Source organism: Tinamus guttatus, unplaced genomic scaffold (assembly GCF_059628265.1).
Source record: "Tinamus guttatus ecotype Peru unplaced genomic scaffold, ASM5962826v1 Tinamus_guttatus_pri_ptg000079l, whole genome shotgun sequence".
Classification (NCBI taxonomy): domain Eukaryota; kingdom Metazoa; phylum Chordata; class Aves; order Tinamiformes; family Tinamidae; genus Tinamus; species Tinamus guttatus.
In genome coordinates, this window is record NW_028288613.1 from 733,358 (window position 1) to 748,010 (window position 14,653).

Sequence of the window (14,653 nt, forward strand, 5' to 3'; positions counted from 1 at the left end):
GGCTGGTGCCTGCGGGAGCTCCCTCCTTCCCGAGGGAACCGTCCCCCTGTGCCTCCTTCCTGGAGGAGAAACTGCTCCCCCGGCCCCTTCCCCGAGGGGAACCAGCCCCAAATGGCTCCCCCGGCCCCTTCCCCCGGGATCCTGCCCAGCACCCTTAGCCCTTTCCCCCCAGTCCCTTCCCCCGGGATCCTGCCCGGCGCCCCCGGCCCCTTCCCCGGGGTCCTGCCCGGCGCCCCCAGACCCTTTTCCGACACCCCCGGCCCCTTCCCCTGGTCCCTTTCTCGGCATCCTCAGCCCCTTCCCGCGGTCCCTTCCCCCGGGGATCCCGCCCGGCCCCTTCCCGCGGCCTCGCGGCCCCCCCGGCTCCTGGCGCCCCCCGCGGCGCCGCGGCCGCCCCGTTCCCGCCCCGCGGCCGGGCGGGGCTCGGCGGGGCCGGTCCCGGGGCGGGGCGCGGCGGGGCGGCCGCGCGGACTCGGGCTGCGCGGCGCGGGCCATGCGCGATGCTGCCGCCGCCCGCCGCGCCGCGGCCGCCGCTGCTGTGGCCGCTGGGCGCGGAGCCGCCCGCGCCGCCCTGGCTCTGCGTGGCGCCCGGCGCGCCGGGGCTGCCGCTGGGGCTGCCGCTGCCGCCCGCGCTGCTGCTGCCGCCGCCGCCGCCGCTGCTGCCGCCCGCGCCGGGCTGGCCGCTGCCCCGGGAGCCGCTGCCCCGCGAGCCGCCGCTGCTGCTGCGGGAGCCCCGCGCCGCGCCGGCCCCGCCGCTGCTGCGCGCACAGGTAGGGCCGCCGTCCCGCGGCCGCCGCGCGCCCCGCGCTTCCTCTCGGCTCTCTGCAAAAACGCGCCTGTCGTGCCGAGACTGACGGGTTTGGTTTGATTTATTTTTATTTATTTTTGTGTATTTTTCCTTTTTTTTTTCCTTCAATTTTGTTTTTAATCGCGTGCGCGATAAAAAGGAGCAATTTGGAGGCGTATTAGAGAGACGGAGCGCGCTGCCCGTTCCGTGCCTGGCTGCCCCTGCGCTCGTTTTCCAACGCCCCCTTCTCTCTCCCCCTTTGTTTTTTTTATCTTTTTTTGCCGCTTTTCACCCGCCGTGAGCGCGGGCCCCGCGCGCGGGGGCTCCCACGCGCGCTCCGGCTGCCCGCGCCGGCGCTCGCCTCCGCGCCGCGCGCAGCCCCCGCGCCGGCTCCTTCCCCACGCGCCGTCTCTGTCCGCAGTGGGTGCTGGGGGCGCCCGCCCCGCTCGTGGGCTTCGCGCCCTCCTCGGCCGTGGAGCTCGTGCCGGTGCTGCCGCCGCTGCTGGCACCGTCCGTCGCGCCGCGCGCCGGGAAGCGCTGGCCGGGGAAGCGGCCGCCGCGCTGCAAGGTGAGCGCCGCGCGTGGGGACCCACCGGGGGGCGGCGGGACCCGCGGGGTCTGCGGGGGGCGGCGGGACCGGGATGCTGCTGCGGGGGGCAGTGGGGCTGGGATGCTGCTGCGGGAGGGGGCAGCGGGGCCGCGGGACAGCGGGGGTGGCAGTGGGACCCGCTGGGATGCTGCTGCGGGGGGCAGCGGGGCCGGGATGCTGCTGCAGGAGAGGGCGGCAGGACCGGGATGCTGCTGCGGGGGGCAGTGGGGCCGGGATGCTGCTGTGGGGCAGCAGCGGGGCCGCGGGACAGCGAGGGCGGCAGCGGGGCAGCCGGCCCTGGGGTTCCCGACCTTCCCTGCTCTGGGCTGCTGGAGAGCTAAAGTGGCTTTAATAGCTGGCTAAATTAGATAAAATGTTTTATTGCCACCACATAAGGTGATTTTGGGGGCTTTCGCTTCTCAGTGCATCTTTTTTTTTTCCTCAGAAAAGGGCCGGAGTGGGTGAAATTCTGCCCCCCGTGCCGCTGCTGGCAGTTCTGCCCTTTTCATGAATTGCCCTTTCACAGCTCGGGCCTTCTCTTTGCCTGAGGTTAGGCACGTGTGTAAATCTACCTAAATAATTAAAATTGGCTCTTGTTGTTTTATCCCATTCCCCTTCTCCCAGGTCAGGAAAAGCTGGAACGTGCCCTATTGCAGTGGGGCTTGTCCTGGAGCCGCTGTGTCCGGGGCACAGCTGGCACGGCCTGTTACCCTTTGCAATGCTCTATAAGCTGATTAGTCACGTTAAAAGCCTGTCAATTTGGAACTGATCAGCTAACTGCTGCCTACCACGCTCGTGGCGCATAAATCAATCTTTTTCTTTCCTTTTTTTTTTTTTTCTCCAAGTTTACCCCTGAATTCAGATACTATCCATATCATAATATTGAGATAAAGATACAAAACTCAGAGAAATAAAAATGCGAACGAACTGTCTTCATCCTTAACACCATCTTATTTATTTATGTTGGGCAGATATATTTAAATAATGCATTTGCTCTGGATTCAGCCTGGATACATCCTGAGGAGTCGAGAATCTTCCAGGGAAATGAGAAACCCCTGTTAATGACAAATCAAGTAGCTATGGCTATAGCGAGGCCAGGCGCCGCCTCGAGGCCCCTGCCCGCCGTGGTGCTGGCACCTCAGCTCCTGCCAGGTCAGTGACACCTCAATTCTTGCCTTTCCTTGGCTATTCTTAACAGCTCCCAGAGCCGAGTAAGTCATTATCTAAAGTAAGAGTTTCGCTCTGTTCATATGGCAATCTTTTGCTAGAACCCTGATTGTAAAAAGCTTTTCATCCTCTAAATTACTTTAAAGAAAGAAAAGAGCATATGTAACCATAGAGGGCTGTAAGGTTTTCCAGTAACCAGCTGTCCCCTTCCAAAAGGCACAGGCAGAGCACCCGCAGGACACTTGGTATATTTTCAAACTAAAGAAATTGCTGGTGTAGTTTGCATGTATTTCGTGTCAGTTGCTAATTTTAAGATTTTGATGTGATCTGTGTAGACAGCTATTAGTAGAGAAGAGTAATTGATCCATCAACTCATTAAAACTTAGTTTGCAAGACAATATTCATGAAATAAATTTCATTAATCTGCATGACGTTACAGCTGTTAGCAGAAAATTGTTGCTAGTCCTACTACTAAGCTTTACCCTTGAAAAGAACAGACAGCATACTGCTCTAAAGATGGACCTGTTTTGGTATTGCTGTATTAATTTGAACTACCAGCTGTCTCACAGAAAAGGTTAAGAAGTAAAATGCTGCTGGTATTTAAACCGCCACCACGCACTCTCAAATTCAAAGTCAGACTGTTCTTAATGGCTTGCTGACATGAGTTTTGATCTAAGAAATGTGGAAACTGTGTTTATTAGTTGCTCACAAAGCCACTTGGTTGTCTTATTTTGCATATTTCTTATTTAGAAACTGCACAGCACACACAGTTGTCTTATATTTTTCCAGTAATGCAGAGATTCAGTAAGAGTGTGCTGGCAGAGATCTTTGTATTGTTTGGGTTAATTTGCCACAGCGATCAATTAGCAGTGAATACTATTCAGCATTGAAACATGCTGAACAGCTCAAATCCATCCGGTATTTTAATGTCTTTAGCAGTACTCTACAGTAAGCTGCATCTGCTCCTGCCGTTGTTTGATGCTCCACTCTAGTGCTTGTTGGCTTTGTGCTGCGAGTGATAGCGAGCATGGATAATAGTGCCACGGGTGAGAGAGGGAAACACGGATGTGCTGCGGATGTCGGTCCGCGCGGTGTCCCCAGCCCGCTGGAGCGGGTTTGGTGGCCGTGCGTGCGGAGGGCAGTGCTTCTCACCCCGCTTTGCTGGGTGGCTGCGTTGGGCGCCGCTCGGTGCTCACACCGCGCTCTGGAGCGGGGCCGTCAACTCAGGCCATGTCCACAGTGAGGCCCCGCAATGAGAGGGTTCGTCTGGCAGTGCATTAGGAGTTGCTTGCGGTGGCCTTACGAGCCCGCTCCAAGTTGCAGGAGAGAAGAACAGGTTGTTTCAGAGCATGTGCTTTGCTGCTGCTTTTGGGGTTTTTGGGGAGGGATAAGACCTCAACCCTGTGTGTCCTGGCTGCAGAGCTCTCGGGTGGCTGAGGCTGGTGCAGCTCCGCTTCCCTCCTTCCTTGGTCTCCGCGGTGGCCGGTTCTGGCAGGGCTGTCCCCAAGGGGCTCTTGCTGGCTGCGCAGCCCCGCTGTGAGCGCGCCGTCCCCGAGCCCCGCGTCCCGCGCGCCGGCCGCTGCTGCTCCCGTCCCTCCTCCGCCTCTCCAGCTCCTCCTGCTCCTGGTCATCCCCCTCTTCCACAATTCCCTGCCTCGCTGGCCTGGCTGCTCAGCCCTGCAGCATCCCGTCTTCTCCCGGGTCTGCAATGTTTGATCTCGGAGCCTAAAGACTTTGTGTTCTCAGACAGCACGTGGTCATCGCCAATTTTGTAGTGACTGTGAGTTTCTGTGGGTTTAGCATTTCTTTGTGGATTTATACAAAAAGGAAAACTCTGCTGTTTTTTGAGAAAATGCATTCGCCTTAGGGTTTCTCCTGAGTGCAGCTTTTCCAGCTTCTTGATGCTGGTTTCTGAGAGCCACGGAGGATGGCTAAGATGAGTAAGGTTAACTTCTGGATCCGCTCTGGACTTCCAAGGCTTTCAGGGCCTCGGCCTTGCGCGAGAGCCGTGACCCGTCACAGGACAACGCGTCCCCGGGAGGCCGCCGTGCTGTCCTGCTCTGGCCCGTGCGAGGCTCCCGGGGGCTGGCCCGGGTGGAGGAAACGCTCCAGCTGGTGCTCATCCAGTACCAGCCCCGGAGCTGCGGGGAGCAGCGCGGAGCTGCGGCGGTGCCGCGAGAACGCCAGGCCCAACGTCGGCCGCCCCGACCCACGGCCATGCACACGGTCACAGACATAACGCTTGGGAGGAGCGTCGCGCTAGTTCTTGAGCTATCCCCATGTCATCTTCACACCCAATGTAAAGATTAATGGAAGCACCGAGGGACAATTACAGGGATGGTTTAAACCGAAAAGTCCACAACCTTCTTGTGGACCATGTGGCTGCATTCATTTCGGAAGCATTTTTTACAGGAAGATTTGCCATCCACGGTTATCAGTAATAATGTAATTATTTTCTCAGTTTATCAGCAACATTAGATAAAGGAATGAAGTATTGAGTTAGTTGAATGTACATAATTTAACAGCTGGGAGAATCAGTGATTGGAAGGTGTTATTTGCTGATAGAAGAGAAAGTTGCTGTAATTCTCTAATATGTTAGAAAACATAGAATTATATACTTCAAATTTTGTGTATTTAAAGTGAATAATAGTATTTGAGTTTCTCCCTAGATATAACAGCTCATTTTATTCCTGTTGGCTGTTGTATTTTTGGGGAGGAAGGATTCTTGTGCGAGAGGCAGGAGCGGTGTTTGTCCCGCTGCGCTGTCCCTCCCGGCGTGAAGCCGCGGTGGGTTTGGTCACGCGTCGGATGTGCCTGCGTGTCCTGTGGATCCCCTCATCCGGCTGACGAGCAGGGCCGGGCGGAAGGCGCCGTGGGAGCTCCGGGCCTCTGCGGGGCTCTGGCTCTCGTGTAGCGCTCCGTGAGGGCGGGATGAGGAGCCACCAGCCAGGCCACGCTGTCCGCTCGTGCTCTGTTCCCTGCCCGGGGCGAGAGCAGCGCGGGGTTTGGCGCTCTGGGAGCCCTGGAGCTCCGCGTGGCTCCTGCCTGCCCCGAGGTGCCCGTGGACGCAGCTCGGCGCGGCCACGTCCCTGTGCGAATCGCGGCTGCCCCTCGTGCTGGGGAGGGAGCGCTGCCTTCCCCGGTGGGCCCGGCCGCTCGCTTTGGCGCCGTGGCGACGCGGGAGGGCAGCGAGGCCGCTCGTGCAGTGTCCTGCTGGGTTCCCGCCGACGGCTACGTGGGTTAGATGACATTCAACACAAAGCGGTGATAAAAGCTGCACGAGAGTTTCCTCCCGTTTCCTTTTTTCCCTGTCAGGGTAAGAGGTTCTGCATTTTGTGGTGGAAATGCGGATACCCAAGAGTCCTGCGGGTGGGGAGTGGTGCAGTCAGGGTGACACAGGACACGAAGCTCCTCCTGTTCCAGCAAAGGGATGGCCGGAGTAATGAAACAGATTCCAGGGCTTTGGAATGGCACCTCACAGTGCTTGGTGGCCCAGGGCAGATGCTGCCCGGACGTGGCAGCAGCCTTGGATGCTCTTTTTTGTCTTTTTACGTGGACAAAATAGAACCTGACTGGGAACTGTGGAAAGGGCCTGCTGCTTTGGAAAGGTTTGGAGAAAACAGCTGCACAGGTTTCACAACTGTTTGTAGCCCAAAGATGTCCCTCAAATACAGAGCTGCTGGCGAACAAGCAGGTCTCCATCCGTCGTAGGAAGGGAGAGGACGAAGAGAAGCACGAGGGTCACTCGTGCGGGTTTTGGTGCTCTTGGACATATTTAGCAGCATAGAGCAGTGCTTCTACTCCAGGACGTATAAAGATGACCTGTGATATCCCCTAATAAGCTGTTCATCCTTGCTGACTCTGTTCTCTTCGGTTGGAAGTTGCACCCTGGGCCCTGGTGCGGGCGCTGCAGCCTTCCTCGGCCTTCCTCGGCGGCGGCTCCGGGACTGATCCCTCCGGCAGGAGCGGAGCATTGCAGGAGTGTCCGGGAATACCCGGGCAGTGTCCGGGAAGCCGTCCCTGTGCGGGAAGCCGTCCCTGTGCAGGGTCGGGACTTTGTGTTGTGCTTCCCAAGGCCTGTGCTCTGTGGGTGACCTACCCGAATCGAGCACTGTTTCAGGCTCCAGTTACGATTGCTTTTCACTGAAGTTTATTTATGTAGAACTGTATGCAGTACGTTTATGGGAAGGCTGACTCCTCCGTAATATTGCCTTACTGCCATCCCAGGATCCCATTATGAAGAAAGTCTCGTCTTTCAGTGATTTGCAGGAACTGTTTTGATTTGGCGAGAACAAGGTACTTTCGTTTATTGCATATGGGCAGAAAAGTAAGCTATTAGGACTGCTGTTGTGTTACTGGCAGACACATGCAATATGTATATATAAAAACAAATGTGCTTTTTTTTCTTTTTAACTTCATAGCGCAGAAGAGCAGAAGTATCAGTAAGTTTTCTTTTGCATTGAGATATATGCGCTATTTAAGTCAACTCATAGCTTCATTTCATGTATTGATGGATACTGCTTCCCTGTTTACCACCTTAGATCCCAAGGTGTGTGTGCTGAGGTGGGAAGGCCACCAGGTTTTCCGTAACCCGAGTTCTGCAGGCCGGGATTGGGGTTTTCCGGTGGGCAGCGGGCACGGAGCGGCCAGGGCCGCGCGCGGCCCCTCTTCCCGGGTCCGGAGCTGTGCACGGAATGCCGCGAGGGGCTCCCCGAGCCGCGGCCGTGTCCCCGCTCTTCCCTTTGGAAACGCCTGTGCGGGGTTTTCCGCTGGAGCAGGCGCTCTGCTCGGGTGTCTGCAGGAAGCCGGGGCGGCCTCCAGCTCCGCGCAGTCGCTGCTCAGCCTCTCGCACAGCGCAGGGCAGAAACAAGTTTGAAAAATTGTTCCCAAGATGTCATTCCTTTTGGAAAAGGAAACCATGTTTTTATAGTTTGTGTGTATCCTCCTTTGAGCTGTGTTTATTCCTATGGAAATAGTGGGAACTGTTACTCAGCAAGTGAAATCTTAGACCACCTGCATGTAGCATATTGGTCCTATTACCTTCATGGAACCAGAAAATCATCTCTAAAATCGTAGAGAGCTGAGTGGAGCAAGCAAGGAGAATGCCTAATGCTTGATCCCAGTGATATGTAACAAACAGCCCTTTAATCCTAGCAGCGAATAAAACAATAATAAAAATAGCTTCTCTCTCCAGGTGCTATCAGTTTGTGGGGAATTATCTAAAAAAATTACTGCTATTTTCAACATAAAGAACTATAATGCGCACATCAAATCTGAATAATCACAGCCTTTCTGCAGATGTGAAGTTCAGCTCCAGGTTATTAAGTTTGAAACCCCTAAACTCTCTGGTTTTGAGCTGTGTCCTCGCTCTGCCTCCTGCAGGGGCCATTGCAGCTCCTCCGCACCGCGGGGCACCGGGCCCTGTTAGTGACAACCTGCTTGAGGAATTAAAATAAGAAACTTGTGTTTCATTTCAAAGAGAAGACTGTGCTCGTACGCCTGTCTGTGAGGTTTGAGACCCCGAAACTTTTGCGAACTTTGTAGTCAAAGTGTTTAGCTAGGTGAGGTCACCCCAGTTAAACCGCGTGGGTGTTCAGTTCCATGCACCCTCCGTGGTGCATGCGTTCCCGTGCAGCGCCTTTGCAATACTGAGTATTCCAAGCGCACGCAGAAGGCCGTGCGGGTCCCTCTGGACGCTGCTGGGTCCCGGGTGTTTTCCCGGAGCCGCGCGGCGCTGCAGGGCGCTCCGGCCACCCGTCCCCGCGGGCGCCGCGGCCCTGCGCCGTGCTGGGCGAGGAGGGAAGGCCGCAGGGTCCCGGGTGGCCTGGGCGCTGCGGTGCCCGCGGGAGGAGCGGAGCACGGAGCCCTCGCTGGGCGCCCGCAGCAGGCGCCAGGCACAGGGCAGCGACGCCGCGGTGCCTTGGGGAGGAGGCGCCGGGGCCTGCGCTGCTCTTCCTCCTCCGGGACAGCCAGGACATTCCAGAGCCTTCAGCCTGCCTGACGCGTTCTGCTCTCTTCATTTGTTATGTGGCTCTTTTGGGGAAGAAATTCCTATCTTTTTGAAGAAGATGTTTTCCTGCAGTCAAAGCTGAAGAAAAAGACCGAAGGACTATAATTGAGTGCATTTTTCAATGTGTTACCTGTACGCTAAATTTTCAAAATAAGGATTCTTTTTTCCTTAAGGAGAAGAGTAATTCCTGTTCTTTTGCATTTCCATGGAGGAAAACACAGGGATTTCATTTTCAACGTGGCAGGCAGTATCAATAGCAGCAGTGCATGTTCCGGTGCGCTCTGCCTCGCTGCAGAAACCTGCTGGGAATGCAGAGAGGCCGCGAGCGCGGCGGGAGGAGGCAGCGCGGTGCCGGGGACGCGGGGGGACGCCGCGCTCCGAGCCGGCTCCGGCTCCGCGCGCCCGGACACGCGGGAAGAGCTCCCTTCCGCTGGGGACAGCCTCGCGGTTGTCCTGCCCCGAGGATACGGTGCTCATAGTGTTCTCCTCCTAATTTCAAGGCATTTGGCTCTAGATGTTTGGGTAAGTGTTAGCCCACTAATAATAATGCGAAGAAGCCCCTTCCAGAGGTATTTGGCAGTGCTTATTGTCTTGCAAAGCCGGATTTGTTCCTAAGAAGATTTTTTTTCTCTCCTGCTAAGCAGAATGCAGGAGGAAATCCCTAACAATGGAAAAGTCGTGTTCTGGGCCACTTCCAGTAGGAACATCTGATTTTATGTAAGAGATTGATGAATCGGTGCGATGAGGTGAGTGCTGAGATAGGGGCTGCGCTTGGCCCCAAGGTGCCCTCCCGCTGCGTGTCCCCAGGGGTTGGCACCCTGGCCTTTCCTTCGAGGAGCTCCATCATGAGCAGGGAAACCACCAAAACTCCCTGCAGCCGTAAGGAAATGGACGGAACTCCCACGAGGAGCCCCTTGGAGCGCCGCCTGCCTTGTTGGGTTACTGGGAGCACTTGGGCTGTCCATGCGTGCTCTTGTATTTCTGTGTTGCTTTCCTGGGCCTCGAAATGAGGGCGCTTGAATGGAGCCTGCGTGTTCAGTTTAACCTCGTGATTGGTGTTATTCCTCCAGTAAGTAAAGCTGTGCTGGACAGCAGGGTTAGTTGGAGGTGGATTTTCTTGTTGTTTTAGTATTTCCATCGTGGCCCTGGTAGGATAATCTGTTTTTCATCTGCCCGTGGCTGCAGGATCAAAGCTGCAGCATAATTTGTTAGCGGGAGTTTTACTGTTGGGTTAGCGCCTGGGCAGGTGTTTTAAGGGAATTGTGTTTGCAACTGACAGATACAGTGGAAATAATAGGAGTTTTTGGTGATGCTTACTGAAAACATCAGACTTCTGGGTTGCTGATGCAGAGCTTGGTTTGTTGGCAAATAATTGCTGGGGGGAGTCAGAGGCAGCGCAGGCAGCAGTTACCCGGCGCAGGTGACCTCACGGCTCTTGGTTAGCGTAAGCAAAGCCCATTCCTTCCCAAAACCCCCAGCCCAGCCTTTCCCGCGGCGATGCGCTTCGGGAAGGAGGCGATGGGAACCCTGCAGCGCCCCGCGCGCGGCGCCCATCGCACCGCGGTTCTGCACAGCCGCCGCTTGGCTCCTCTCGCCTGGAGGATTCCGCGTGCACCGAAAACATTTGCTAAATGACATAATAAGCTAATGATTGCTTAATTTTTGAATACATAGCTCAGTGCAGACAGAGTAACAGCTGGTGTTTGTCAAATTAGGTTTTCTTCTTAAGATTTTTACTACTCATTTTCTTGTTTATTTAACATACTTAGCCCTGATTGAGCTCTGAAGGCCTCCTAAGGTCCTTACGCTGAGGGGTGAATGTTACACAGTGAAAAGTGCACTCAAGCCTGGTTTGCCAGGCTGGGTTTGCCAGGCGTGAGAGTTTTCATTTAAAATCACTAGAAGTTTCCTGTGGAAAATGTTTTCTAGCGGAGGGTTGCTAGTACACACGACTCTTACCTTGGGTGTTTGCATGCTTCGTGTTATAGGAAAGCAGTGCAATGTATAACACTAACATTAGACCAAAAAAAAATCAGATTTGAAATCAGGCAACTTATATTTAGGTGAAAACCAAGTAAGATTTTTCAGGCAAGGTTAGGAAGCCATTGGATTGAAAAAGGCCTCCAATGAATTCAAATATATATATATATATATATATATATATATATATATATTTTCTGTGGATTTATCATTTCAACGTGGTAACACTACACAGTTCATAAATGACTTGCATACGGTTTATTTTGTTTTATCCCTCTAGGCTACAGTGGCATGTTTAAATACATGGATGTTTTATTCTCTGAAGATGCCCCAACTACAAATTCAGATTTTCAGAGTAAGAATGATGAAAGGGGGATGAGCTGTTGCAGGAGGGAAACTGCACTGAGCGAACAGACAAACTCTTACATGAAGTCATTCTTAAACTGTGCTGGGGCACACTTTCCACATGGGATTTTATGTGACTTCTGAGTCCTCTGAAAATATTTAAAAATAACCAGTATTTCACTGAGGTGGAGATGCCAAAGATGGAGGCCATGTGAACAACACTGAGCACTTGTGTTTTTTCTTGTTTTAAAATCCAGAATGCTGAAGAATGTTCCGTGAACTCGTTTGCTCCCAACTGAATGAATCCATGCTGTATTCCTTCCTCCCTCCCTCCCTCCCTTCCTTCCGCAGGTGACTGCCGGAGCAGCCTGAAGGCCGTCGGCGGCGCCCGGAGCATCGCGGTGGCCGCGGCCGCCGTCGTGGCGCTGGAGCCGGAGACGCCGCAGGGCCCTTCGCCGCGCGTGCAGCCGTGCCACGTGCTGAGCCTGGCCCCGCTCCGCATCCCCGTCCTGACGTCCCCGCTGCCAGGTGAGTCCCCGTCCTGCTGGCGTCGGCTGCGCTGGGGACGCAGAGGTGGCCTCCGCGCGGGGCGCTCGGTCTTGGGGTGAAACACCCGCTTCTGGGGACTGTGCGGCCGTGCTCGGGGCCTGGAACGTTCCTTCTGGTGCTGCTTGCAGGGCTGCTCTGAAACTGTGTCCTAAGAACGCGTCAAAACCGAGTGCGCCATATAAACTGTCAGGTTTTGTTTAAGCAGTGTCTTGTATGGATAGATATGAAGTGAGTTGCTTATGACTGCATTTTAGAAATATTATTTACCAATTATTAATTAATTAAAAGTTTCTATGTGCATTTTTCCATCTTCTTTCGGTATTTGAAGTGCAAGATAGTAAAATAGTGAAATAGAAATTTGCAGAGAGCATCCAGCTATGGTTTGAGGTGTTTAAATGAAATCCTCGTGTGGAAAACTATCTATCTATCTCGGTGATTATTGTGCCTGTTGAGCTACCATCAGAACTGTCCAGGTGAATGGCTTCTAGGAAAGTACAGGCAGAAGAAGCTGTTCCCTATGTTGATTCTGTGAAACTTCTTGTGAGTTTGGAGGAGGTGGAGCAGAGCAACCCGTGCCAATGAAGGTGGAAACCGTGCAGACGTGTGGAGAGGCGTGTGCTTCAGTGCAGGACCAAGGCTGTAGGAGCAGCTTCGTGGGGCTTCGCACGGGGCTCTGGCTGGATCCCCTGCCGTGTGCTGCATCCCCGTCCTTAGGGGAGAATCCAGAATGGGAACAGTCATTCTGCAGCGGTGCTGGGAAGGGAGGAGCTGCCGGCGCGGCCTTCCCGACGGCCCTTCCCTGAATCCCAGCGCTCGCGCCCTGGGTGAAGCCGCTGCGAGACTCGTGCTTTACTGTACTAGCAGTAGCAAGAGCTGCCTGAATTGTGCTAGACATGCTAGGATATTCGGATCCCGGGAAGCTCGGCCGTTTGGATGCCGGGCCCCGCTTGCAGTGATGACTGTTGCTTTCCCTGGAAACGGGTGTGCGATGCTGGGCTGTCACTCACCGTGCCTGGAGTGCGGAGCAGTCAGTCACAGCATCTGCACGGAGCCGGGGGCTTCCCCTGCGGAATGTACAGTAGCTTTTAAAAAAACAGAAAGCCTGAGCTGCCCAATATGTGTAAAATAAATTTGATATTCACCTAAGCATTTTTCTCTGTGAAGCATCAGGTCTCCGTAGCTTTGCAAAGACCGCCACGAAGCGTTTTCAGGGCGTTTCTTTTGTAGCGAAGCACAGTTCAGTGTTCGCCTTGGATGGTCTCTGTCACACGGGGCTGCAACAGCCCCGGCCGCGCGGAAGCACCGGGGTCCTGCCTGTCCCAGGGACACGGCAGCTTCCACGGACGCTGCGGAACGAAGCGACTTGGACAGACGGGAATGAAAAGAGCCCGTGACTCCAGCTGAGAACACAGCACTGAAGCCTTTGCAGAAACATCTAAAACAGGGTTTTCTCTACGTGCTGCTGCTGCCTGTGGCTACCTGTGGTCTCTGCTGCTGAAATACAGCATAGACAAGATGCTGAAGTTGGGTTTAACTTATCTTACAGGAAAAGAATGGTCAGCTGGTCAAAGGCAGCTACCTGCTGTCAAAAACAAAATTATGTTTCTATATTGCAGTACAAGTTAATGATTGGGAAGGCACTGAGCAAAAGTAATCTAATGCACAGATAATCCCGAGTGTAGAACATATCTTACAGCCCTGTCTGCCTTTGAGTTAAAAACATCGGTGTGTTGGCATTTATGAAAGATGACTTATTGTTCTCCAAAAAATAAATCTTTGAAAGAACAAAATCTGCGGACCCTGGGGGCAGTTGCAAGATTTTTTTTACAAGCATTTTTCTTGTTTCATGTAGGATTTATAAAATAACATGGTAATTAATGAACTTCTCATGTTCTCCATGTCTAAAGTTTATGTAAGGCAGCGCTCACTAGTATGAATGGATTTAAGAAGCAGAAGAGTTGATTATTTACATCTTAAATCTACATGTATATCGTTATCTGTAACACTAAGCAATCGTGTGCCTAATTATGAACAGTTAATTGATTAGATGGGAGATAGCGATTACAGCACCCGCTTGTGTAAGGCTTTAGTTCCAGTTGCAGCGTGGGTGGGATTTGCTGGATCGATAGTGTTATAGTTGGCTGCATATTTATTCCTAAAGAGGCGTTTTAGGGTGATTGCTTACGCGCCGTCGCGGTCGCCTCTCCGGCTGTGCCGCAGCTTCCTCAGGACCTTGCTGATGACTGGGTGACTCGCTGACCCGGCGAGCTGGCGAGGCCGGGACGAGGTGAGCGGGTGCGTGAGGAGCGCGGGGCGGTGGTGGCAGGCCGCCCGTGTCGGGCTCCTCGTGCCGCCCGGCTCCGCGTTGGAAAGGTTGTTGTTTACGGCCTCTAGGAACGGGAAGGCCGCTTTAATTGCGGTGTCGCCCAGGCCGCTGGACAAGCCCATGGTGCTCATCCTTGGCACGCTGTGAGGGGTGGGAGTTACACCAGCCTGACTGTGGTTCGTGTCTGTGTTCCCTCCCGATTCGTGCGGTTGAAGGCGGTTGTTTCCAGCCCATACAAGCTAGTTTGGGCCATCAGCGTGATTGGAGTGCCTGTAAGTGCACAGCAGAATTACAGTAAGTATGAGGAATGCTCCTCTCCCCCGTTCACCACAGACGCATGCAAGGAACAAATTTGCCTTAAAAACAGGGCAGTCGAGGGTTTGGGGCTTGGCTTTGCTGTCTCCTGTGCTCCTCAAAGCAGTAAACGGCCCCAGGAAGGAGGGCGGTTGGGAGCTCCGGGGAGGTGCCTCAAATCCGGGTCTGCCGGGAGAGTCCGGCCTGTCCTGGGAGCGACGCATCCTCCCGGCGAGCAGGACGTGCTGCAGCCCCGGGGGCCTTTCAGCGTGTGGAATTCTACCTGGAAATGCATTTTGATGCTTTCCTAAGAAAAGCTGAGCATAACTAACTAGTGTGCTGCTTTGATGCCATGTTTGTTGATGAAAAAACTTAATTTTTTTTTCCTGACCTTTTTCTTTACCGAAGGTGAACATTTCCATTTGCCTTGTTGGCAGAGTCTTTGATACACTGATCTTCTGCTATTGAGCTTTCCCTCCCTGGAATCACTTCCAGCTTCTCTTAAAAGCTGTTTGGCTTTTGCTTCAGCAGAAAGCCGGAATTCCAGCAAAACGGTGTCCGAGGCAGTGCCAGGTAGGAGGTTGGGCATGTGGGAGCGTTCAGGAT

The 14,653-nt window shown here is 54.1% G+C and overlaps 1 protein-coding gene across 1 annotated transcript in view; it reads left to right on the forward strand.

Annotated features, from left to right (window-relative positions):
* The first annotated feature begins 500 nt into the window (after nt 1–500).
* Nucleotides 501–14,653, forward strand: part of TCERG1L (transcription elongation regulator 1 like) — a 71,734-nt gene continuing 57,581 nt past the window's right edge. The window contains exons 1-4 of the mRNA XM_088519990.1: nt 501–770; nt 1,209–1,355; nt 2,348–2,528; nt 11,230–11,406. Of these exons, the coding sequence (XP_088376116.1) occupies nt 501–770; nt 1,209–1,355; nt 2,348–2,528; nt 11,230–11,406 (775 nt within the window). The remainder of the gene's footprint in view (nt 771–1,208; nt 1,356–2,347; nt 2,529–11,229; nt 11,407–14,653) is intronic.